This window comes from Lolium perenne, chromosome 2, assembly GCF_019359855.2.
Source record: "Lolium perenne isolate Kyuss_39 chromosome 2, Kyuss_2.0, whole genome shotgun sequence".
NCBI classification, from domain to species: Eukaryota; Viridiplantae; Streptophyta; class Magnoliopsida; order Poales; family Poaceae; genus Lolium; species Lolium perenne.
In genome coordinates, this window is record NC_067245.2 from 12,379,670 (window position 1) to 12,404,177 (window position 24,508).

Consider the following 24,508-nt stretch of genomic DNA (forward strand, 5'->3'; position numbering starts at 1 on the left):
TCAATGTGGCTAGCGGTGCAATCTTGGATCTTGCTTTTCCCTTTTTTTAGTGTCTAGTATGCAATTGCGTGCGTAGGATTGTGTTGCATCCTTTTTTATTTCTTTTGGAGTCATGTGTGTAAAATGTACCCCGCCGACGATGATACAAATGCAGCAATCGAGGTCCTTCGAGACCCCTCCTCCCATCCAACAAATTGAGTGTTCATTTAGAAGGGCCATCGAACCCAATTGAAAGATTGCCTTCACATCGTAAAGAGGTAATAAGGTAATCTAGGGAAGCAATATCGGCATAGCATATGTAGTATTCTTTTTTTACCACTCTAATAATTAATTGCCTTTCACCCGAAAAATGGCAACAATGAGACCGATATGTCGTTCCATTTACGCCCCTAGAGGGTTTTCCATTCTCTCTCTCCTCTAGGAATAAGTCTATACCGGCAGCTAGCATAGCTCAAACCCGATTTTTGACACGTGTGTATCTAGTAAAGTCGGAATATATATTCTTTCATTAAGAGGTGGCGTTTTCATCAATATTCGGGAGCATTGTACCAGAGCGTATCATGTTGGACGTGTACCAAGCAAGTTTTTCCGCTTACTTGATTTGAATAAAAGAGTATGAAAAAGTCTGCCACAAAATAAGTGCAGCGAGACCTGGAGGTTGGAGCATCGCACCGACGACCTCAAGAGATAAGTCCCCTCCACTTTAATTCGACCGTTGCGAAGCGCCTCCCGACTTAAATCACTCCCCCCTGCCCACTCTTGGCTCGCCCATCCACTCCCAACTTCCAAAACAAAACAAAACTAGCCGTTGCTCTGCTTCTCCTCCGATGGAGTCGTCGGCCGCGTCCCTGGTACTCTGCAGCCCCTCCTCCGACGACCGCTTCTGGGACGGCCTCCGCACCCGCGTCGACACCATCCTCGAGGACCGCCGCCTCGTCGTATCCTCCTCCGCCGCCGCCACGGTACGTGCTACTCGCCCATCCATCCCCACCGTTCGCCGGACGGATCTTGACGTCTGCTCTGCTCGATGCAGTGCGGCGCGGCGTCCGAGCGGCCCAAGCGCCTCCGGGAGGACTCGCTGATGCTGGTCCGGGGCCTCGACTCCGTCGCCGCCTCCCTCGCGCAGCTCTCCGACACGCTCACCGCCGCCCAGAAGGTTCAAGATTCCTCCTTTCTTTGTCCCTTACGATCCGATGAAATAACGATGAATCTGACACTCTGTGTCTCAGGGAGTGAGCGCTCTCGCCACCTGCTCGTCCCAGGCGAGGGAGTGCGAGGAGCCCCACGCGAAGCGTCAGTGCGGCGCCTCCACGGAGCTCGCGGCCCTCGATGACGCGCAAAAAGACGTCGGCGCCGCCGACGCGCAGCCGCGTGACGAGACCAGCAGCGGGGATGTCCGGGCCTCCTCCGAGGTCGCGCAGAGCACCAATCTGAAGCGAGCGCGCAGCGTGGGTGCCTGCAAACAAACAAAAAAAAAAACTCTGATTTTCGCACCAATTTCGTGGAAGGTCTTACTGATTACATCAACGCTGTGTCCCGCAGCTTGCGGTCTCGATGGCGGGCAGGGCGGCCAATCTGGCGAGGGAGCTCAAGACCATCAAGTCGGAGCTGCACTTCATGCAGGAGCGCTGCGGCCTGCTGGAGGAGGAGAACAGGAGGCTCAGAGACGGGTACGACAACGGAGGAGCCGCCCCCGAAGAAGACGACCTGGTAAGAATCACCACCACATCATGCCTCTCTTCCTCATCTCTCACAAACACACTCAGACACGATGCGCTCCAGAAATGAAATTCTAGAATTGCTCACTGGCTCTGTTCAGTTAAAGACCATTCCCCTTCTGATGTCTTCGTGTTGTGCAACGATTTCAGGTGAGGCTGCAGCTCGAGGCTCTGCTCGCCGAGAAGTCCCGGCTGGCGCAGGACAACGCCAACCTCGCCCGGGAGAACCAGAGCCTCATCCAGCTCGTGGAGTACCACCAGCTCACCTCCCAGGAGGACCTCGGTGCGTCCTACGACGACGTCATGGAGGGGATGCGCCTTGACTTCGACGGCGAAGAAGACGAGTTTGACGGCGACGGTGTCCCGGTCACCCCAGGCAACAAATTGAGCGTGCTGGCGTCGCCTGATGCCTAGATGATTGTGTGGGAGAATAAGCTAAGCTGATGGGTGTGGTGTGGTGTGGTTTGTTCCAATGGTGGAATGACTTCTACTGTTGTTTCGGTTGCGTGCTTCAGTTTGAGCACTCTTCAGTACGCGGCCGTATGGCCGAGATTCTTTAGATTCTCTCAGATGGCATGGATTTCAAGGTCTAGCTTACAAATTCAATTGTTTTGTTATTCATTATTTAGAGTGTTCCAAACTGCTTAAGCTCCTCAGGAGCGTACAAACTGTTTTGTAACTACATTTATTAAATATATCGATAGTGTGTTCCAGCATTACATTTGCAAGCACTGTAGTGTTGTCCCATCACTATTGGATTTCTCTGAAAAATTTATGCCGAGCTACTTTTTCGAAGCTACGCTTTCAAAAAAAAAAATTACAAGCATCCAAAGTGGTCACATGTTACTGTTGTTAGTGTTGTGATGATCAGTTGAATTTCTCTGAAAATTTTATGTCGAGCTACTTTTTCGAAGTTGCACTTTCAAAAAAAACCAAAAAATTACAAGCATCCAAAGTGGTCACATGTCGTTTGTCCTTGATCATTTTTTGTGAATGCTATCAACTGACAATAATTCTTCCCGGAAGAAAACAAAAAAAAAAAAAAAGCATCCAAAGTGGTTACATGTTGTCTGTCCTTAATCATTCTTGTGAATGCCATCAAGTGACAAGAATTCTTCATGGAAGAAAATAGGGGGAAAAAGTGAGCCACAAAAAACCGGCCATCACAATTTTACTTTCTCGATCTCGACAAAATAGGCAATTTACAGGACATGTAAGTGGTGCTGTTCTCTATGCTGTACTAACTACCACCTAGTCATTCCCTAGTTTATCTACATGGTAACAGTGAGAACTAATTTACAACCATGTCATTACAGAACCAATTAGAAGACCAGAAAGTTGAGGAACAGAAACATCAGGAGTAAACTATTACTATGCCACATTACATGAGGGGAGCTGCTAAGAGGCCTCAACTGGGTAACGCCGGCAGGGTTTTTTGTCTTCTCAGGAGAGTAATTCTCAGGTGTTGAACCTGATGAATTCCGTGAGTTGATGGAGAGAGGGTTTGAACTATCAGTGTCATAACCTGTATCAGTAGAACATGTCATAAGCAAACAACTTTTTGTGAAGAAACAAAGCACGTACTGATTTACTTACAGTTGAATTTCTTCCAACCAAGTATTTTCCTTTCTCGGTCGAACACAACACGAATACCGGTCATGAAATTTTCTGCACCACAAAAATGTAGAGTCGTATTATTAACTGTTCTTACTATTAAGTAAAAAAAACTGTTCTTAACATTGAATGTGCTATGCAGAAAGAAATTGCATGAGGAAAATTAGACTACCTATTTAGGTGTCAAGACTGATCCATTGTGATCACTCTTTAATTTTATGCTTAAATATTAGTAAGCCTTATTTTTTCTTGTTTCTAGATTATTTTATTTAGCCAAACTTTGCATAGTCTTGTACATAGGCTTTCGTAGCACCAATATTTCTGTCTTGCTGAGCTTCATTATGCCTAAATAAAACAGGCACTGCAATTTTTGTACCCAGTTATATTATTTATATTGGTGTTTGTGCCATGCGGTGTAATTTATTTTAGTGTTTAGCTGCGAATATGAGTACTATGTTAATGCCCTTGTAACCATGCTATTGTGTGTTAGTGGCTGACTAGTTCTTTACCACTCCCTCCGTCCCATAATAGAAAATGTTATTACATCTAATTCACTCATGCATTGGATGTTATTACATCTTATATTTGGGATAGAGGGAGTACTATTCTTTGACACAATCCATAAGAACAAAAGCAGCTATTCTATATGTCTCATGGAAGAAAACAAACAAAATCCAGTACCATAGGTACGGTTAAGCAGCAAAACAAAGTTGTATCATACTACATCAGAAACCTCAGATCTTAAATATGAGATATTTTACATTCTTGGGAGAAGATAATATATTTAGATAACTTGGACAAGCAACTGTATGTCCACTAGAAAGATATACAACTGTCAATATTGACAGTCACAGCAAAAGAAAGAACATGAAATGCATATATGAGTTTCCTCTTCTGTTACCCGCATCAGTGAACATAATTCACTAATGTTAAAAAAATCACGATGACTTTGGTTCTGAGTGGCAAGGTTAATTTGTCGTGGGATGAAATCACTACAAACATGATCGCATTGCTCATCAGAAAAGATAAAAATGAGACAAAAAACTAAACACAGTAGCCAGAAAATTGGCATGTTTGGTTCTCATGAATGATCTTGGCATATATAAAAAGTTCAAAAACAACATTGTGAAACTTCATACACTAGTGTTAATAATCTAATGCACCAGAACAGGTTCCAAAGCAATAGTTCTGCGGTAAACTTACGTCCAATTATATTTAGTTTTGTGCTCTTGACAATCGCCAAGCAATAGACATACTCATGTTGCTGCAAATATCAAAGAAAACAGCATGGTTAAATAAACATGATCCCAGTGTTACAAGAATTGCAGAATATGAGGCTTGCAATACCTGAATAGAGATAACCTGCCCTGGATCAATAGCAGGGAACAGACTTCCACCAAGAGTTCTAAGACTAATACCAGGAGTTTGGATCCTTGCCTCATTAGAGCTGTAAGTTAACCTTGGTCATTTTATCATTGATTGATAAAAGATACAGCACAGAAGTTCAGACAGAATTTATTTGTGATAAAAAATAACCTTAGATCATAACAATATTCAAAAGGAATTCTTGAGTCAGCGGCATGGCGATTTGCTTGAACTTGACTATGGAACTGAAAAAGGAGAAATAACTACGACATGAATTATTCCCCTCTTGAAGAAAGGCTAAACAAAGTCAGATAGTTTACTTACACTCTCTGTTATATCTGTATATGCTGGATCTGCCAAGTATGTGAAGGATGTCCCTGTGTCAAAAATTGTACTAAACTCCAAATCCATTGCATTATTTCCAACAGAAATCCCAGTGATAGTGATGGCATACGTAGGGCTGGAAAATAACAAATTATCCCAGATGGGCCAAATTATCAGGAGCAGACAAAAATGTACTAGGCGGAAAAATACAATACCTAATTGTAAGCCTGGTAAATGAAAAAAAAATGCTCACTGTTTCTGGTTGATATCGAGTGGTGTCTCCTGTTGGTCCGAGCTGCCTTGGTCTCCGAAACTGATCCTCCCAATACCATCACGGCCAAAACACATTGAGAAGGAATCAGTTGTAAGACCTTTCTGTGCAAGAATGCTAGGAACTGATATCATGTCTACCCCAAGTCCAAAAAGACCATTTGGAGCAGCAGCATCCAGAAATGACCCTGTCTGAACCTGTCCGCATCTGATAAAAATAAAATACTTCATAGTTCATAGTTCATCAAAACTGGGAAAAGAATATCTTCATCTCACTAGATCGAGAGTAAATATTACCCAAACGTTATTTGTGCCTTGAGAATTTGAGGGCGGGTATCCTCTGTTGATAGGTAAAGCACGTCCTCCACGAGAAATCCGGAAGATGATGTGTCCGCAGAGACATACACCATCTTGTATGGACAACTTGATGTTCCAGAACATTCTTTTCTAAGACCACAAAAGTCACTGTTGCAAGGAACTCCTTGGCTTGTTGATGACAAGCTAGGAATGTACAAAGAAGCCTGAAATCTCAGATAATTAACAAACTATAAGTAGGAAAATTTGAAACTATCAAAGAGAACATATAAATACAATGCAGGCATGTAGTAAACTACCAGCAAAAAGAATATCAAAAAAGAAATAAAATGATAGAGAAAATTCTTTATAATGAGAAAATCTTAAAATATGAAGGAATAAGAACAGAGCAGTGGGATAGGAACAGTGATGTGGTGACATCAGAAGGTGTTCTATCCAAACTATTGCCTCAGTCATTTATATGAAGTGTGAAATGATCAAACTATAGGATCAACAAGCCTAAATTGAGCTTCGTATTTACACTTCTATTTCACCACCATGTTAAGAAATTATTGTGAAAGTTTCTGTGGTATATTTCAAATGCTTGAATACAGCTAAAATCCTAACCCTCTGCTAAAAATCCACCAAAAGAAAGATATCAAACATGTTCGGTCACTGAACTGCATGAACACAAGAGGCCAGAGCCATAAAAAATTGTGCCTAACCAATGAGCTTGTGTTGTACATATCCAACAGCCCAATTTTTTTTTTTTTGACAGAATACCCAATGTTGATCAGATACACACCAAGTAATCTTCCTGTTGTATATAATGATATAGGATAGCTGGTAGCCAAAATCCCAGTACGAAACAGTTTGTAAGTAAATGGGGCAACAATTATTGTAAAACAAAATGCAGCGTGTACGGGCGTTTAGCTCTGATTTATGCAGAAACGTCCTCTTGATCCAAGGATCCAGCAAAATTATGAATAGAACAGAGGTCTTACTGCTCCGGAAGTGCCCGAGGCCGGCGGCGTGCAGCCGTCGCACTGGCAAGGAAGCCAGAAGAGGTCGCTGCCGGTGTCCAGCGCCACCATGAACGTGTGGCCCGGCGTGCCCACCGTGACAAGAGCATAGTGCAAGCTACAACAAGAAACACAGATCGAGCACCAACATCAAAAGTGCACACAGATAACTGAAAGAAGAGGAAAGTAGCTAGAGGCCTTACAATCCGAGGTTGCTGACCTTCAGCGTGGCGTTCCCCTCGGAGAAGGTGAGAGGCGGAGGGTGATCCCCGGCGCCGCCGCCGGCCGACAGCACGCGGTGGCGGTCGTGCCCGGCGAGGGCGGCGACGTAGGCGGCTCCGCCGGGCGCCGGCCAGCCGCCGGGGAGCTGGTGCCCGCGGGCGTCCGCCCACCGCCGCACGGGCGCGGAGAACCTGTGGTGGAACTCCAGCGACGGCGCCCTGGTCCATTGGCCTCTGCCGCCGCTGGTACCGCCCGCGACGCCGGCGAAGAGCAGGACCGGGAGCAGCGCGCGGAGGAGCTGGGGCGTCATCAGAGATGTCGCCGCCGCATGTGATGGATCCGATAGGTGTAGTTAAATCGACGACGATCGGGTGTCGCTCTTGAGGCTGTGCCAGGGCATAGGCGGGGTGGCGGCGGCGGAGGTCGGTCGGCGACGGGATTTCCGGCCGGTGTGGCGTGTGACAGTGTCAGTGGGTGCGGCGTCGAGTAGCTTTGCTTTGCTTTGGAATTATTTTGAGCGGCTTCTAGTACAGAACCAAATAATTGGAGTTGCTTTTCACTCGTGGGCTGTAAAATTAAAGGAACGCGGCATGCTTTAGCTCAGGAGCTCCCACCTTTCTCTCTACTCACCATTCCGGGGGCATATCTGAATGGAGACAGTACATGTACAACAGCACCGGCCACCGATTTGAATCTAGGTTTGTCAAAATTGGACTGATTTTAGATTTGAAAATCGTGGTCTCGTAGATGTTCAATGTGCGTGCCTATGCCAATGAAATGTTTTCAAAAAATCCGTAACCCAGCCGTTTCTACGTCATGAAATGTTTTCAGCGAATCTGTAACCCAGCCGTTTCTATGTCATGAAATGTTTTCAAAAAATTCGTAACCTATTTCTATGTCATGAAATGCTTTCAACAAATCCGTGTGGCGCTAGGGTTCTTTTACTCCCGGAAAGCAATCTAGCGGCTAGTTTTGACCAACAACAAAATATATGCCCTTTGCGATCTCCCCTCTCTGGGTTGTATTATGAATTGGGCTCGGAGGAGGTCTTATCCTGCTCTCTGCCTCGTCGCTTTCTCTCATGGCTAGGTAAGGGCTTTGGTGCTACATAGGGTTATATATACCTTTCTCGAACGTCAGTATGTCGGACTAGCACGGGCACACACGCAATGCATAAGGGACCCATTAACATTAGTGCACATGAAAGTGCATCGAAATCGGCATATCAGATATATTTTTGAGATGTTGTTGCCTGCAAAAACCCACCGGCGAGCAGCGACGGGCAACACGGAGAGCCGGGAGGCTCCCAGGACTGCTGGTGGGCCCTGGTCCCTCGGGCGACGGCCCGCAATGCTCCGGCACGCGTCCTAGCTGGTGCAAGGGCGTGCCACCTGACCTATACCTGGTCAGGAAGGTGATAGATTACTTCGATTAATTTCCTGCATGGTAGACACGTAAACATTAAATACGAGCCTCGATCGGCTCTCAGGTTATCCTGTGAATCGGCTCAGGGAGCCGATCCACCCATGATTCGTATTGGATCTACGATAACATGGTGGTCCTGCTTGATCAACACGAAGTTAACGCGATCCACGATGATCTAGGGTTTTCACCATATAACCGGAACGTCCTACACGTAGTTGAGCCTTGTAGATACGAAAGATAACAGAAAATCAGCCCTAGGAAAGGCCAAAAAACCAACATAGAGTTGATTCCCGGAACATCTCTTCTAAGATCAGCAAACCGTACCTTACGCTCTACTGGATCATTCAACCCGTTTGCAAGGCCTAACCATATGGATATCAAACTAATCCTTGAAGAACAAGGAACAACCGTAACAGATCGAATCTACTAAATAAAGACTAAGCAAGATGCTGCCCTTACGCCTATGATAGGTGTAAAGGCAGCTAGATATCTAAGGGTAGCATAACTAAGCAAATGCATAAAGAAAGTATCAATGCTAGCCCTAACATATCTATGATAACGGTGTTGCTCGCCATCAACAAGGCTTCAGTACGAGCAACACATAAACAACGAATAAACTTGATGCTGCTTAGATCGCAAGTAAGGATGGCAATTTTACCCATGGGTACGGGTACCCGCGGGTACCGTACCCGCATGGGCAGGGTATGGATACACTTTCACGCCCATGGGTAGTACCCATACCCTACCCGTTAAGTCATGGGTAGGGCACGGGTATAGATTTGTACCCGCGGGTATACCCATACCCTGCCCGTTTATTGTCAATTTCTTACGTGACATGTCTATTTTTGTTTACTTATGAGTTACTTTATGAGAATGGGATTCTCATATTTTTTAATTGTTATGTACTAAACTACTTGTTATCGAGTTGAGATAATTCATTTTTTAATCGAATTTATTATTGATAAATGTAAAATTGCAAGTGACTTGTGTACAATTTAACCTACCCACCGGGTACCCAATGGGTACGGGTACCCGCCGGGTATGGGTATGGGTAAACTTTTATACCCATAGGCACGGGTATGGGTAGAAGTTTGTACCCATCGACAATACGGGTATGGGTATGGTATTGCTCTACCCTGCCCATACCCTGCCCATTGCCATCCTTGATCGCAAGATACGATCTAGGCAGCATGGCGCTTACCCGGAAGAAACCCTCGAAACAAGGGGTGGCGATGCGCCTAGATTGGTTTGTTGCAAACGTGATCGTCCTCCTTTCTCAATAACCCTAGGTACATATTTATAGTCCGTGGACTTTCTACTTTTGGAATAACCTAACCGTGTACGACTAAACTCTATCTCTTAATTCTAAATCTACCATAATGTACAGATACACGGGCAATCTAGCCCAGACTCTCGTATGAGGCCGATTTAGAAATATTCTACGTGTACATCTTCTAAGCCCATCTCAATCGCGGCCCACCTGCTGACTTGGTTAAAATCTGGCGATAACACATGCCCCCTGGTTTTGGTAATGATAATTCCAAAACCACTCTGTTTTTTCTTCGTCGGGTCACGTCGTGGCAGAGCAGAACCGCCACAGTATCCTTTCATCATGATGCCCTGCCTTCTCAACTTCTCTGCACGATTTGACAGTTTTTGGGCACCACCTCCTCGGAAACCGCTGCAGCATTGAATCATCTCCACTATATCCCCTTTATTTAACCGCATCGAGCAGTTCGCTTCCTCATCCCCTTGCTCCGCACTAGCCATCGGAAAAAAACCCCTCCTCTGCAACCATGTCTTCCTCTTCCTCCTCTGCCTCACCGGGTCTCTCCTTCCAGTCCTCCTCCTCCAGTGAGCCGATGCCGGAGTACAACCAGATGGCGTTGTACGAGAAGGAGGCTCCCGAGCATTGGGACGAGAGGGAGTGGGACTTCACCGTCAGGGTGGACGACGCACCCCTGACCGTCGTCGGGTCAGACGACGATTTACCCCTGACCGACGGGGAGGACGACCTCCGGTTCCTCATCGACGGGGAACTAGAGGCGGAGAGCGAGGACGACCTCTTCTCCTGGGCCAGCTTCATCTCCTCCGACGAGGAGGAGGAAGAGGAAGATGACGACTCCTCCGACGAGTACACGCCAGCGAAACGCTTCCGCGCCGGGTCGGAGGACGACGACGACGACGATGACGACGAGGAGGAAAGAGCCCCTGCCGAGGGCTACGGCAGCAGCGGCGAGGACTTCGCCGACAGCAGCGCCGACGGCAGCTACGACGGCGACGACGAGGGCAGCGATGGCCCCTAGATTAGGGACTACTAGCATAGGACTAGTAGTAGTAATCGGCTCTTCTTTTGTTCTTCCTCTCTTGAGCAATCGGCTCTTCTCTGTAAAAAAACCCCTTTATTAATGAAGAAAAGTTTCCATGTCAATTTTTGCTGATTGTCACAGTAAGTCAACGCTCAAAGATCCGATGGCAACGCATCGGTCCTTTACCATAAAGCGCGATTAAGGCCAACTCAGTTGCCTATTCAAACGGTAACCTGCGACCCTTGTCTGAAAGAGTAAACTCAGATCCCCAAATCGCCGCTCGAACAAAATCCAACTCACGGCCACGCGAATCTCAGATCTCAATCGCGCAGATTCAACTCCGCAGCGAATCAAATGGCGGAATCATCCAGCGCCAACGCTACAGTCTCTGGCCTGAAGGTAATCCTCAACCGCTCCTCGCCATCCGAGCAATAGTGTTAGAATTAACAGCAAACACCTGAATTAATGTCTCATTACATCATTAATTTTAGGTATCAGACATTCTGTTGCCGCATCCTTCTCTTCCAAATTCTCTTTGTCTTGGCCCCCGTTCAACCGAGAGTCTTGCTCATTTGATTTCTTGCGAGGCCAATAGGATTCCCTTTGTCAACCAGAACTTAGATCCAACCTCCTGCGCCGAGTGCTTACGAGCCTGGCCTAACCCTCCTGAAGATTGGGCGTCATGGTACAGCAGAGTATCCAAAACTCATCAAGCCACATGGGAAACCACAGGAATAGCCGATGCTTTATCCTTATCACTGTCTCCCCTTGAGAAACATGAAAACCTTCTGAAAACCATCGGCTACTTTTGGTCTGATGCTCTAAACTGCTTCATGTTTGGCCATGGCCCCATGACACAAACTCTGCTAGATGTGGCCATGATCACTGGTCTAGACATTGCATCCCCAAGCCCCTCTGCTTTTATGCTGCCAAAGGTTCCTTTTACACTCTCCTCCAAAACAGAGTGTACAAATTGGGGTGCCTGCCTTAGACGCCACATGAAAACCAAAGGCCCTGTAACAGAGAAAGAACACACGGCCTTCCTGAATTTCTGGTTGGAACACTTCGTATTCTGTGGCCCTTCACTTGCTCCAACCAAGAACTATCTTTCCTTGGCCTATGAACTTGCCAGAGGTACCCAACTTGGCATCGGCAAACTGTTCCTTGGAGAGGTCTATCGATATCTCCAACTGATGTATGTCAACCTGTTTTCCCAAAAGACAGTCAAAACAGGAGGTCCCTGGTGGTTTATTCAGTTATGGGCTCAGCTGTATTTTCAGAATCAGATCCCAAATTTTCCACCTTTGGCCACTTGCACCTTCCCAGATGCTAATGGGAAGCAGATCCGATGCACTAGCTACGGTCAAGCTCTATATAGCCTTCCAGGCAGCAAACTGATCCCCAGGGAAGCATCAGAGTGGTTCAGGATTTTCTTCCAAGGCCTGGACAATCCTCTCTTCTTTCCTTACAAGGAGTCTGAAAATTTTGAAAATCCAGTCTCCTTCAGGCTAGACAGCTTTGCCGATGACCCCAGCACCCGGCACTTGTATTCCATCATGATCCGTCCTTGCTTCCTTCCAGTTGGCATGAGCACCTCAAACAGGATCATCAAACCTGGTTATGAGTCTTATCAGCCGGTCGTAGTAGCCCGGCAGTTTGGTCTTGGGCAGGTGTCTCCACACTTCTTCCTCCACCACTTGACAGAGAGCAGAGCTGAGTTGCCTGATGTCCTCACCGGCCAGAGGTGTTACTCCTTCTTTGATGCTCTAGCCATTCCAATTCCTCACAACCTCTCTTTCACCTCATCAACTGATGGTTTTGAGGCCTGGTGGTCAATGTGGAAGACTCATGCCTTCAGAAGAGCTCTGGGACCGTTGCTGAAACAACTTGATGCTGAATATGATATCCCTGCAGAACAGGTACCACCACTCACCAATTTTCTTGCAGTGGCTTACAATGATTTTTATAACCTTGCTCTGTTTTCTTGCAGCAACAAGATGGTCCAGAACCTGCACATGCTGACGGCTCCTCCTTCAAATTCCTCCCACCAGCTCCAGTGGTTCTCTTCTGCAAAAGCTCACCACCCTTGAAGAAGGTTGTGATGCAGAGCCAGCCGATTTCACCAAAATCGGCTCCCAAAAGCAAAATGTCTTCCGGGCCAGCTGCCCCCCGAGCCTCAACCCAGGCGAGAACAGCAGTGAGGAAAGTAGCTGCCAGGAAGACCTTGAAGCGCCAAACCCCTACTCCAGCTCAAGAAAGTTTGCACGTAAGCTGATCCATGCACTGACCAATTTCATCTACCCTTATGGGCTTCTATAAATATGCTTGTGCTTACTAACTCTTCTTTTACAGGCCTCCACTGAAGACAACTCCAGCGAGGAAACCCACTCCAGTCGAGGGAATTCGAGTTCGGGCCACTCTGTGAAAATCACCATGCAGAGCCAGCCAGATTTGCCACCATCGGCTTCCAAGAAGAGGTCAGTTACTGAACTTGTTGCCCCCAAGCTCCAACCAAAGTACGCACAAAGAGCCGATGCATCAAGAGAGCTCGAAAGGAACCGCAAGCCCCTGCATCAAATCAAGGGGCTTCAAATGTAATTACTCTCCATACTCTCCTCGGCTCATATTTCATGCTAACCCATCGCTGCTCGCATTGGCTAACCACTTCCTTTGCAGAGTGATGACACCTCTAGTGGGGAAGTTGAGGAGGTACTGATGCCATCCGCCACCCTGGACCTAGCAACCTCTAAGAGTGTAGCTGACAAGGTTGCCAACTTTGCCAAGCCCACAGCAGAAACACAAGAGCCGATCACCTCATCATCGGTTGTCCCTCTAGTCTTAGGAGAGGTACACTCCTTTTCCTTGGCTCTGCTCTTCTCTTTTGCTGCATACTGACGTTGTTCTTGTTGTTTGTCAGGGTTACGACCTCTCAAGCTTGCTAGCGTTCGACCCTGAATCCATCGAACCAGCTACTTCTAGGGCAAGTGAAGAGCCAGGACCCAGCGCTACCCATGGTCAACTCCAGCGTCTCAAGGCCCTGCTCTCCTCCTCAATTGAGACATTGGTTGAAAATCCCGAGGAAGTGAAGAGCATTCTTGAAGACATTCAGCCCCATCTCCCGGTGACGTTGCAGGTGAAACTCTGGCCGGTTGTGACTCTGTCTGCCTACAGGTCTAGGGTGAAGTTGGCTCGTCAGAGAATCGACCTACGCCACGCCCAGCTTCCGTTGAAAGCCGATATTACAGACAAATGTCAGCGGCTTAATGAGAAAAAGGCGGCCTTGGACGTCAAAACTGACACCTCTGTCCGTACTGCTGAACTTGAGACCTTGCGAAAGGAGTTGGAGGACCTTGAAGAGAGGGCCCGGGCAACCAAAAAGCTTATCCAAGACAAGGAAGCTTTCATTGCCCGCTCCCAAGAGGAAGCAGCAGGCCTCAAAGCTGAACTGAAGACTGATCTGGCTGAAATACGTGCCCTGAACAAACAGCTAGTGATAGGCAAGGACGAAGATGATGAGGCCGAGATCGCCGAGGTGGATCGTGTCCGTGCTGACGCCCTCCGTGCCCTCGAGGCATTCCTTCAATAGAGCCTCTCTGTGTAATCTGATAACTGCTCAATTGAGCTTGTACCTCTAGAGTCGATGTCTGTGCATCGGCTTTTTAGTCTGAAGTCGATGTATGTGCATCGGCTGTACTTGCGTCCTGTTATTTTGCATATTTCTCTAAAGTCGATGTCTGTGCATCGGTTGTGCTTTGTATGTATATTTTTTTTACTGGCCGATTTCATGCATCGGCCCCCATATTTCACTGTCCGTCATCCCACATGCTTGGGAAATATTTCTTAAGATGCTGCCCATTGACAGCTACTGGGAACTTCACACCATTCAGCTCCTCGAGCATGTATGCGTTACCCTTTAACACTTGGTCGACTCTGTATGTCCCATGCCAATTAGGAGACCATTTACCATACACTTTATTCTTAGTTCCTAATGGCAATACAGCTTCCCATACTAGATCACCAACGTGGAACTCATTTGGTCTCACCTTCTTATTATACGCGCGAGCTACCTTGGCTTTGTTCTCTTTAATCTTCTCCAGCGATCAAAGTCTGAGTTCCGTTAGATCCTCTATACTATCACACATCAAGGCTGCATATTCTTCAGTTGTTAGATCATTCTGAAACGTAACACGTCTCGATCCAGCCATAATTTCCCAAGGCAATACGGCTTCTTGTCCATAGACCAGATGGTATGGCGAGGTTTTTATAGCTCCATGACATGACATGCGATAAGCCCACAAAGCTTCTGACAATACCTCATGCCAACGTCTAGGGTGCTCGTCAACTTTCCTCTTAATCAGCTTGATAAGGCTCTGGTTGGATGCTTCAGCTTGCCCATTTGCCTGAGCATAGTATGGAGACGATCGGATCAACTTGATTCCCATGTCGTCGCAGAACTTTCTAAACTCTTTGGAAATGAAAACCGAACCTCCATCGGTCGTGATAGTCTGGGGAATCCCGAATCTATGAATGACATGTTCTTTCACAAAATTGATAACATCTTCTGATTTCACTGACTTCATAGGGACGGCCTCCACCCATTTAGTGAAGTAATCTGTAATGGCCAAGATCCAGACGTGGCCTTTGCTCGATGGAGGATGGATTTTGCCGATCATATCCATGCCCCAACCTCGAAATGGCCAAGGCTTGATGATGGGGTTCATTGCTGATGCGGGTACCATCTGAATTTTCCCAAACATCTGACACGCTTGACATCCTTTATAGTACCTAAAGCAATCCTCAAGCATGGTGGGCCAGTAAAACCCTGATTACCTGATCAGCCATTTAATCTTATGAGCCGATTGGTGAGTTCCACAGGCGCCTTCGTGTACCTCGTGTAAGAGCCGATTCGACTCGGCTGGTCCCAGGCATTTGAGGAGTAACCCTTCCAAAGTCATGTAGAACATGTCATCTCCTATAAGGACATACTTCATGGCCTTGTATCTTATCCGTTTAGGTGCCCCCCCGAGCCGGATCTTTCAAGTAATTGAAGATATCGGCTCTCCAGTCATCCGGTTCCAGGAACTGTACCTGAACATCGGCTCCTTCTGCTACGTCCTTGTAGCCTGACGCCATCTGTGCGAGATCGTTCGCCTTGATATTTTGCGACCTCGGGATCCAATTGAAGTTTATGTACCTAAATTGTGCCATCAACTCTCGGCAGTGCATCCATAATGGGAAGAGCGACTCGCTCTCACACTTGTATTCCTCCGTGAGTTGGGAGATCACCAATTTCGAGTCTCCAAAAAGTTCCACTGCTTCTGCCCCGGCTTCCAATAGCAACTCCATTCCCTTGCGTATTGCTTCATATTCAGCGACATTGTTAGTGCAAGGGGTAGGTAGCCTGATGGAGAAGGAATATGTTGCCCCCCGAGGCGACACGAGTAGAATGCCGATGCCGCAACCGTTGCCACAAACCGATCCATCGAAAAACATGGCCCATGCACGTACCGACAGTGCTGCTATATCAGTGTTAATCCGTTCAGCAATATGATCGGCCAACGCTTGTCCCTTGACTACCTTCGCAGGTTGATACCGGAGATCAAATTCTGATAACGCAAACATCCATTTACCGAGTCGGCCTTTCAGCACAGGAGCCGACAACATATGTTTGACGACGTCTGACTATATGATGATAATTTATGCTGTCAACAAGACGTGACGAAGCTTGGTGCAGGTAAAAAATAGGCAGAGGCACAACTTCTCAATCTCAGGGTACCTCGTCTCTGCATCCAACATCCTTCTGCTGAGGTAGAAAGCGACTCTCTCCAGACCATCATAAAGTTGCACCACCACTGAGGCGATGGAAGTGTCAGCTACTGATAAGTAAATATAGAATGGCTTGTCTTGCTGAGGTGGAACCAACACAGGTGGCTTTGTCAGATATTCTTTAATCTCATCAAACGCTCGCTGTTGCTCTGCCCCCCAGCGAAACTCCTCATCAGATTTAATTTTCACCAGTCCCATGAACGGCTCGATTCGCCCTGACAGATTGGAAATGAACCTTCTGACGAAGTTGATTTTGCCGATGAGAGACTGGAGTTCCTTCTTAGTGGTAGGTGGTTGCATTGTCTGCACTACCTCCTGACTTTTCAAGCCGATCTCAATTCCGCGTTCATGAACCAAGAAACCAAAGAATTGACCGGCCGTCACGCCAAAACCACACTTCTTTGGATTCATTCTCAGTCCGAATTTCCTAGTTCGGTCTAGGATGCGTCGCAAATCGTCCAAGTGTCCTTCTAGTGAAACAGACTTTACCACCACGTCATCGATGTATATCTCCACCAACTTGCCGATCAGATCATGAAAGATGTAATTCATGGCTCTTTGGTATGTTGCGTCGGCGTTTTTCAGTCCAAATGTCATGACTACATATTCAAACAAGCCCACTGAACCTGGTACTCTGAATGCAGTCTTGTGTATATCTTCTGGAGCCATAAAAATTTGGTTGTAGCCGGCATTGCCATCCATGAAACTTAAAACCTTATGACCAGCAGCTGCATTGATCAATGTTTCTGCCACCGGCATGGGATATTCATCCTTTGGAGTGGCTCTATTGAGATCTCGAAAATCTATGGCGACGCGCCATCGGCCATCCTTTTTCTGCACAGGTACAATACTAGAAATCCACTCTGCATACATGCATGGCCTGATGAACCGGGCGGCCAACATCTTCTCGATCTCTTTCTTGACTTCTTCTAAAATGTCGGCCTTCATCTGTCGTGCTCGCTGCTGGAACGGCCGAAATCCTTTCTTGAGAGGGAGCCGATGCTCAATGATACTTCTGTCTAACCCGGGCATCTCTGTGTAATCCCAAGCAAAATAATCCGGGTATTCTTTCAACAAAGCTATCATCAGGTCCCTCAGACGCGGATCTAACTTTTTGCTGATAAATGTTGGTCGTGGCTTATCCCCAGGACCAATGTCAATCTCTTCTAGCTCATCAGCCGATGTAAACCCATACCCTAGCTTTCCGTCGCCTGCTAGATCAATGCTGAACACAAGCAAAACGTATGGAGAGGGTAATTTGGGCCGATTACAGGAATCGGCACCCATTTTGATTGCACTGCTCGATGAAGGTTTACACCCTATTAGTGCTCTACTACAGGAGGGAATCTCCCTACTATAACTACGTGACATGCTTGAGGTAGTATCATTGCTTTTTATTTTTTGGGGCCGATCGCAGGGATCGGCCTTGCCACGTGCGTCCATAGATGTTGTTCTTGCTACTCTGTCAGGCCGGTGGATAAGACCAGCCTCACCCCGTTTTTTGTAGCTTCGATGCGCTCACAGCCGTCCAAACTGACTCCAGAGAGTGGCCCTTGGTCTTCCGCGTCCCAAATATTCATGCCAGCTATTGAGATCTCAATAGAGTCATCTGCATGAACGACCTCTACTTCATCTCCATCCCATTGTATCAGGCATTGGTGCATTGTGGATGGAATGCAACAGTTGGCGTGAATCCAATCCCTCCCTAGCAGGACAGCGTAGGTGCTTTTGCTGTCGACGATGAAGAACGACGTAGGGATGGTTTTTCGGCCTACGGTCAGATCCACGTTCAGAACGCCTTGCGTCTCTGATGCTTGGCCGTTGAAGTCGCTTAGTGTGACGTTGGTTTTGATCAGATCTTCTGTAGAGCGTCCCAAACGTCTTAGCATGGAGTACGGCATTATATTGACTGCCGCTCCGGTGTCAACCAACATCTTGCTGACAGGCTGCCCATTGATGTAACCTTTTAGGTATAGGGCCTTCAGATGTTTGTAGCCCTTCTCCTGTGGCTTCTCAAAGACAACTGGCCGTGGGCCACAGTCGAACTGAGCTACCGACGCTTCTTCTGTTCTGGGAGCGCAAAACTCCGCCGGAAGGATGAACACCATATTTGTGCCAGCCGATGTCTTCTCATCGGCTTTCATATGCTTGGGGCGCCATTCTTTCTTCTGTAGACGATTCTCCTAGTCCAAAGTTTGCTGAATTTTCACGGCCAGATCGGGCCGCGCTTTCCTCAACGTGTGCAGGTATTGCCTTTCGGCTTCCTCCAAGCTACGTAGCCGCTGAACCCTACGCTTTTGGGAGTGACTGAGTCCATCAGGGCACCACCTTGGCCGGTGGTATCTATCCTCTTCTTCTTCTTCATCTTCTAACTCCTCTAGATCTTCCACCCTAGATGACTCAGCTTGCTTGTTCCGAGATGGGAGAGGCCCTAGACGTTTGAACACTGACACGTCACCCATGTCCTTCTTCTTCTGTCTACATTCCGGGCAGTTGTCGATCGTAGGCAATCGGCTCATTCCTGAATCCCAGCAATGCTTAAAGAAAGGACAATCCCAGTGTCTGTCCATGTCTTCCTGCTCTCTTGACTTTCCCTTAGCGCGGCGCTCATATCCTTCGTCGTCTTTATCATACCAACGATACTTTCTGTTGTCTACGTCAGACCGACGATATCTTTCGTCGGCTGTGTCATATCGCCGGCGTCGGTCATACTGACGCTCATATTTGTTAAGGAGATGCTCGGAGAGTGGTCATTGATACCGCACGCTTCTCACTTGTTCCTCGGTGACGTACCGTCTGTCATCATATCGGGGCCGGTCACGTGGGCCGGCCTCCTCCTTGTCCTTGCCACGAGAACGACTGCTCTCTTCTTTATCCTGGCAAGGGTGGTATACAGGCCCTGCCATGTTAATATCGAAGGAGAAATCTGGCTGACGCCTCGTGGGGTGACTGCACTCCACCATGTTGACGGCAGGGAACGGTTGCGTGTCTACTTTCATGGCATACTGACCAAAAATCAGACGCCCTTGTTCTATCGCCATTTGGATTTGCTGACGCAACACTTTGCAGTCGTTGGTGATATGGGTGAACGAGTGATGCCACTTGCAGTACGGCCTTCCGTTCAGCTCTTGCATCGTAGGGATTTTATGGCCTTCGGGTAACTTCAGCTGCTTTTCCTTCAGCAATAAGTCGAATATCTGCTCAGCTTTGCTTATATCGAAGTCAAACCCTTTTGCAGGCCCTTGTTTCTTCACCCATTTGCAGGACACGGGGTTTGCCCCCCGAGCCCATTCAGCCACAGCTACCTCCTGGTCTTCTGTAGAGTTTTCAACTTCTTCTGTCTCGACCAGGCCTATAGGGCGTTTGAACTTATCTTGGTATAATTCTGGGTGGCGCTGCTCATATAATGATAATTTCTGAACCATATGCGCCAGTGAAGTGTACTCCGCTTGGAAAGCCAGATCCTTGATCGGCGCCGCGAGGCCTAACACTGCCAGATCGACTGCTTCTTTCTCATTCAAACGAGCCGAATAACATCGGTTCCTCATAGTCCTGAAACGCTGAATGTATTCTGACACCGTTTCTCCACGCTTCTGTCGCACTTGTGCCAGATCGGTAATGCCAGCCTCGGTAGCTTCTGAGTGATATTGCATGTGAAACTGCTCTTCCAGCTGCTTCCACGTCCGGATTGAATCTGGTGGCAACGAGGTGTACCACCCAAAAGCTGGTCCTGTGAGAGATTGTGCGAAAAACCTCACACGCAACTGGTCGGATGCTGAAATCATGCCCAACTGTGCCAAATACCGGCTCACATGCTCAATTGAACTAGACCCTTCTGTGCCACTAAACTTTGAGAACTCGGGGAGTCGATACTTGGGCGGCAGTGGAATCAAATCATACTCGTTGGGGTACGGCTTGGAATAGCCGATTGCCCTCCTTTTTGGCACCATGCCAAACTGGTCTCTCAAGATTGCACTGATTTGGTCCACTGTATGAGTTGCAGGGGCCGAGCTTTGATGACTCGTTCCGGTGGCATATTTATCTAGCCACGCCTGTTTATCGGCGTCCACCCCAGAGATCCCTCCTGCTGCTCCGGAAATCCCTCCTGCTGTAATCTGGTTCGTGCGCGCCAAGTTATTGCAGTCCGGCACGTACGTGCACATGTATCCATGCGGGATTTCTTTAGGTGGTTCATTCAGGAACTGGTAATCACCAGGATCGCCTCCAATCTTGTAGACGATGTACGCCGGTGAACCCGGCGGCTGTGGAGCTGCTAGCGAGAACGGCAGCTGCGGTCTGGTCTGGAACAGTATTTCTCCTTGGTGAGTCCCTAGGGTAGGTCTTGACGGAGAGTACTGATGCTTCATGATTTCCTGAACCACGCGAACCGCAATGCGCTCGAAAGCGTTCACCAGGCTCTCAGAATGACGGTGTAGAGAATGAGCCACCATGTAATTAACCTCCTGGCGCAGAGCTCTGGTGCGATCCTCCGAAGGGAGAGACAGGTCTACTTCATCGAGAGCCCCTTCGGCTGAGAACCCTTTCCACCTAATGCCATGTGTACGGGTCCTATCGAAAGAGCCGATGAGATCGGCTTCGAAGAGAGCTTTCAGCTCATCAAACTTCTTCTTGTGCTCCTCAGACAGCTCTTCGTATGTGACTGGTGTTTTCTCCGCCATCTCAGCTGCAGATGATGTTGACGCATGATACGCGTACAGCACGCGTCCGTTGGGAACCCCAAGAGGAAGGTGTGATGCGTACAACGGCAAGTTTTCCCTCAGTATGAAACCAAGGTTTATCGAACTAGTAGGAGCCAAGAAGCACGTTGAAGGTTGATGGCGGCGGGATGTAGTGCGGCGCAACACCAGGGATTCCGGCGCCAACGTGGAACCTGCACAACACAACCAAAGTACTTTGCCCCAACGAAACAGCGAGGTTGTCAATCTCACCGGCTTGCTGTAACAAAGGATTAGATGTATAGTGTGGATGATGATTGTTTGCAGAAAACAAGAGAACAAGATTGCAAGAGATTGTATTTCAAGATAGAGAATTGGACCGGGGTCCACAGTTCACTAGAGGTGTCTCTCCCATAAGATAAACAGCATGTTGGGTGAACAAATTACAGTTGGGCAATTGACAAATAAAGAGGGCATGACCATGCACATACATATTATGATGAGTATTGTGAGATTTAATTGGGCATTACGACAAAGTACATAGACCGCTATCCAGCATGCATCTATGCCTAAAAAGTCCACCTTCAGGTTATCATCCGAACCCCTTCCAGTATTAAGTTGCTAACAACAGACAATTGCATTAAGTATTGCGCGTAATGTAATCAGTGACTATATCCTCGAACATAGCACCAATGTTTTATCCCTAGTGGCAACAGCACATCCATAATCTTAGAGATTTCTGTCACTTCCCCAGATTCACGGAGACATGAACCCACTATCGAGCATAAATACTCCCTCTTGGAGTTACAAGCATCTACTTGGCCAGAGCATCTACTAGTAACGGAGAGCATGCAAGATCATAAACAACACATAGACATAACTTTGATAATCAACATAACAAGTATTCTCTATTCATCGGATCCCAACAAACACAACATATAGAATTACAGATAGATGATCTTGATCATGTTAGGCAGCTCACAAGACCCGACAATTAAGCACAATGGGGAGAAGACAACCATCTAGCTACTGCTATGGACCCATAGTCCAGGGGTAGACTACTCACACATCACTCCGGAGGCGACCATGGCGGCGTAGAGTCCTCCGGGAGATGATTCCCCTCTTCGGCAGGGTGCCGGAGGCGATCTCCTGAATCCCCCGAGATGGGATTGGCGGCGGCGGCGTCTCTGGAAGGTTTTCCGTATCGTGGCTCTCGGTACTGGGGGTTTCGGGAAGGAGGCTTTAAGTAGGCGGAAGGGCAGGTCAAGAGGCGGCACGAGGGGCCCACACTACAGGCCGGCGCGGCCAAGGGGCAGGCCGCGCCGCCCTAGGGTTTGGGCGCCTCGTGGCCCCACTTCGTCTCCTCTTCGGTCTTCTGGAAGCTTCGTGGCAAAATAGGACCCTGGGCGTTGATTTCGTCCAATTCCGAGAATATTTCGTTACTAGGATTTCTGAAACCAAAAACAGCAGAAAACAACAACTGGCACTTCGGCATCTTGTTAATAGGTTAGTTCCAGAAAATGCACGAATATGATATAAAGTGTGCATAAAACATGTAGATATCATCAATAATGTGGCATGGAACACAAGAAATTATCGATACGTCGGAGACGTATCAGCATCCCTGCTTAGTTCTCGTTTCGTCCCGAGCAGGTAAAACGATAACAAAGATAATTTCTGGAGTGACATGCCATCATAACCTTGATCATACTATTTGTAAACATATGTAATGAATGCAGCGATCAAAACAATGTATATGACATGAGTAAACAATTGAATCATATAGCAAAGACTTTTCATGAATAGTACTTCAAGACAAGCATCAATAAGTCTTGCATAAGAGTTAACTCATAAAGCAATAATTCATAGTAAAAGCATTGAAGCAACGCAAAGGAAGATTAAGTTTCAGCGGTTGCTTTCAACTTGTAACATGTATATCTCATGGATATTGTCAACATAGAGTAATATAGTAAGTGCAATATGCAAGTATGTAGGAATCAATGCACAGTTCACACAAGTGTTTGCTTCTTGAGGTGGAGAGAAATAGGTGAACTGACTCAACAATGAAAGTAAAAGAATGGTCCTCCATAGAGGAAAAGCATCGATTGCTATATTTGTGCTAGAGCTTTGATTTTGAAAACATAAAACAATTTTGTCAACGGTAGTAATAAAGCATATGTATCATGTAAATTATATCTTACAAGTTGCAAGCCTCATGCATAGTATACTAATAGTGCCCGCACCTTGTCCTAATTAGCTTGGACTACCGGATCATCGCAATGCACATGTTTTAACAAAGTGTCACAAAGGGGTACCTCTATGCCGCCTGTACAAAGGTCTAAGGAGAAAGCTCGCATTGGATTTCTCGCTATTGATTATTCTCAACTTAGACATCCATACCGGGACAACATAGACAACAGATAATGGACTCCTCTTTTATGCATAAGCATGTAACAACAATTAATAATTTTCTCATATGAGATTGAGGATATATGTCCAAAACTGAAACTTCCACCATGGATCATGGCTTTAGTTAGCGGCCCAATGTTCTTCTCTAACAATATGCATGCTTAACCATAAGGTGGTAGATCTCTATTACTTCAGACAAGACGAACATGCATAGCAACTCACATGAAATTCAACAAAGAGTAGTTGATGGCGTCCCCAGTGAACATGGTTATCGCACAACAAGCAACTTAATAAGAGATAAAGTGCATAAGTACATATTCAATACCACAATAGTTTTTAAGCTATTTGTCCCATGAGCTATATATTGCAAAGGTGAATGATGGAATTTTAAAGGTAGCACTCAAGCAATTTACTTTGGAATGGCGGAGAAATACCATGTAGTAGGTAGGTATGGTGGACACAAATGGCATAGTGGTTGGCTCAAGTATTTTGGATGCATGAGAGGTATTCCCTCTCGATACAAGGTTTAGGCTAGCAAGGCTATTTGAAACAAACACAAGGATGAACCGGTGCAGCAAAACTCACATAAAAGACATATTGTAAACATTATAAGAATCTACACCGTCTTCCTTGTTGTTCAAAACTCAATACTAGAAATTATCTAGACCTTAGAGAAACCAAATATGCAAACCAAATTTTAGCATGCTCTATGTATTTCTTCATTAATGGGTGCAAAGCATATGATGCAAGAGCTTAAACATGAGCACAACAATTGCCAAGTATCACATTACCCAAGACATTATAGCAATTTACTACATGTATCATTTTCCAATTCCAACCATATAACAATTTAACGAAGAAGAAACTTCGCCATGAATACTATGAGTAAAGCCTAAGGACATACTTGTCCATATGCTACAGCGGAGCGTGTCTCTCTCCCATACAATGAATGCTAGGATCCATTTTATTCAAACAAAACAAAAACAAAAACAAACCAACGCTTCAAGCAAAGCACATAAGATGTGATGGAATAA

General features: G+C 46.7%; 2 protein-coding genes across 2 annotated transcripts; one reads left to right on the forward strand and one right to left on the reverse strand.

Moving 5' to 3' along the window:
* The first annotated feature begins 746 nt into the window (after positions 1-746).
* Positions 747-2,437, forward strand: LOC127331181 (uncharacterized). Its single transcript, XM_051357244.2, has 5 exons — positions 747-962; positions 1,034-1,156; positions 1,230-1,448; positions 1,543-1,710; positions 1,869-2,437. Exons 1-5 carry the CDS (start codon positions 828-830, stop codon positions 2,130-2,132), a joined length of 909 nt encoding a protein of 302 aa, XP_051213204.1. The 5' UTR covers positions 747-827; the 3' UTR covers positions 2,133-2,437.
* A 423-nt stretch (positions 2,438-2,860) lies between these two features.
* LOC127331183 (aspartyl protease family protein 1) lies at positions 2,861-7,363 on the reverse strand. Its single transcript, XM_051357245.2, has 10 exons — positions 6,811-7,363; positions 6,590-6,725; positions 5,589-5,812; positions 5,275-5,499; positions 5,022-5,157; positions 4,869-4,942; positions 4,680-4,779; positions 4,536-4,596; positions 3,315-3,386; positions 2,861-3,243 (listed from the first exon to the last, which is right to left on the reverse strand). Exons 1-10 carry the CDS (start codon positions 7,137-7,139, stop codon positions 3,041-3,043), a joined length of 1,560 nt encoding a protein of 519 aa, XP_051213205.1. The 5' UTR covers positions 7,140-7,363; the 3' UTR covers positions 2,861-3,040.
* Between the last annotated feature and the right edge of the window lie 17,145 nt (positions 7,364-24,508).

What these genes read in the sequence shown, in the direction of transcription:
- LOC127331181 (XM_051357244.2), top strand. Translation starts at nt 828, where the DNA reads ATGGAGTCGTCGGCCGCGTCCCTGGTACTCTGCAGCCCCTCCTCCGAC. An exon ending in CCTCCTCCGCCGCCGCCACG is followed by an intron (nt 963 to 1,033) that starts GTACGTGCTACT and finishes TGCTCGATGCAG; the next exon opens with TGCGGCGCGGCGTCCGAGCG. An exon ending in ATCTGAAGCGAGCGCGCAGC is followed by an intron (nt 1,449 to 1,542) that starts GTGGGTGCCTGC and finishes TGTGTCCCGCAG; the next exon opens with CTTGCGGTCTCGATGGCGGG.
- LOC127331183 (XM_051357245.2), bottom strand. Translation starts at nt 7,139, where the DNA reads ATGACGCCCCAGCTCCTCCGCGCGCTGCTCCCGGTCCTGCTCTTCGCC. An exon ending in ATACAGATATAACAGAGAGT is followed by an intron (nt 4,943 to 5,021) that starts GTAAGTAAACTA and finishes CTCCTTTTTCAG; the next exon opens with TTCCATAGTCAAGTTCAAGC. An exon ending in GGCAGGTTATCTCTATTCAG is followed by an intron (nt 4,597 to 4,679) that starts GTATTGCAAGCC and finishes TGATATTTGCAG; the next exon opens with CAACATGAGTATGTCTATTG.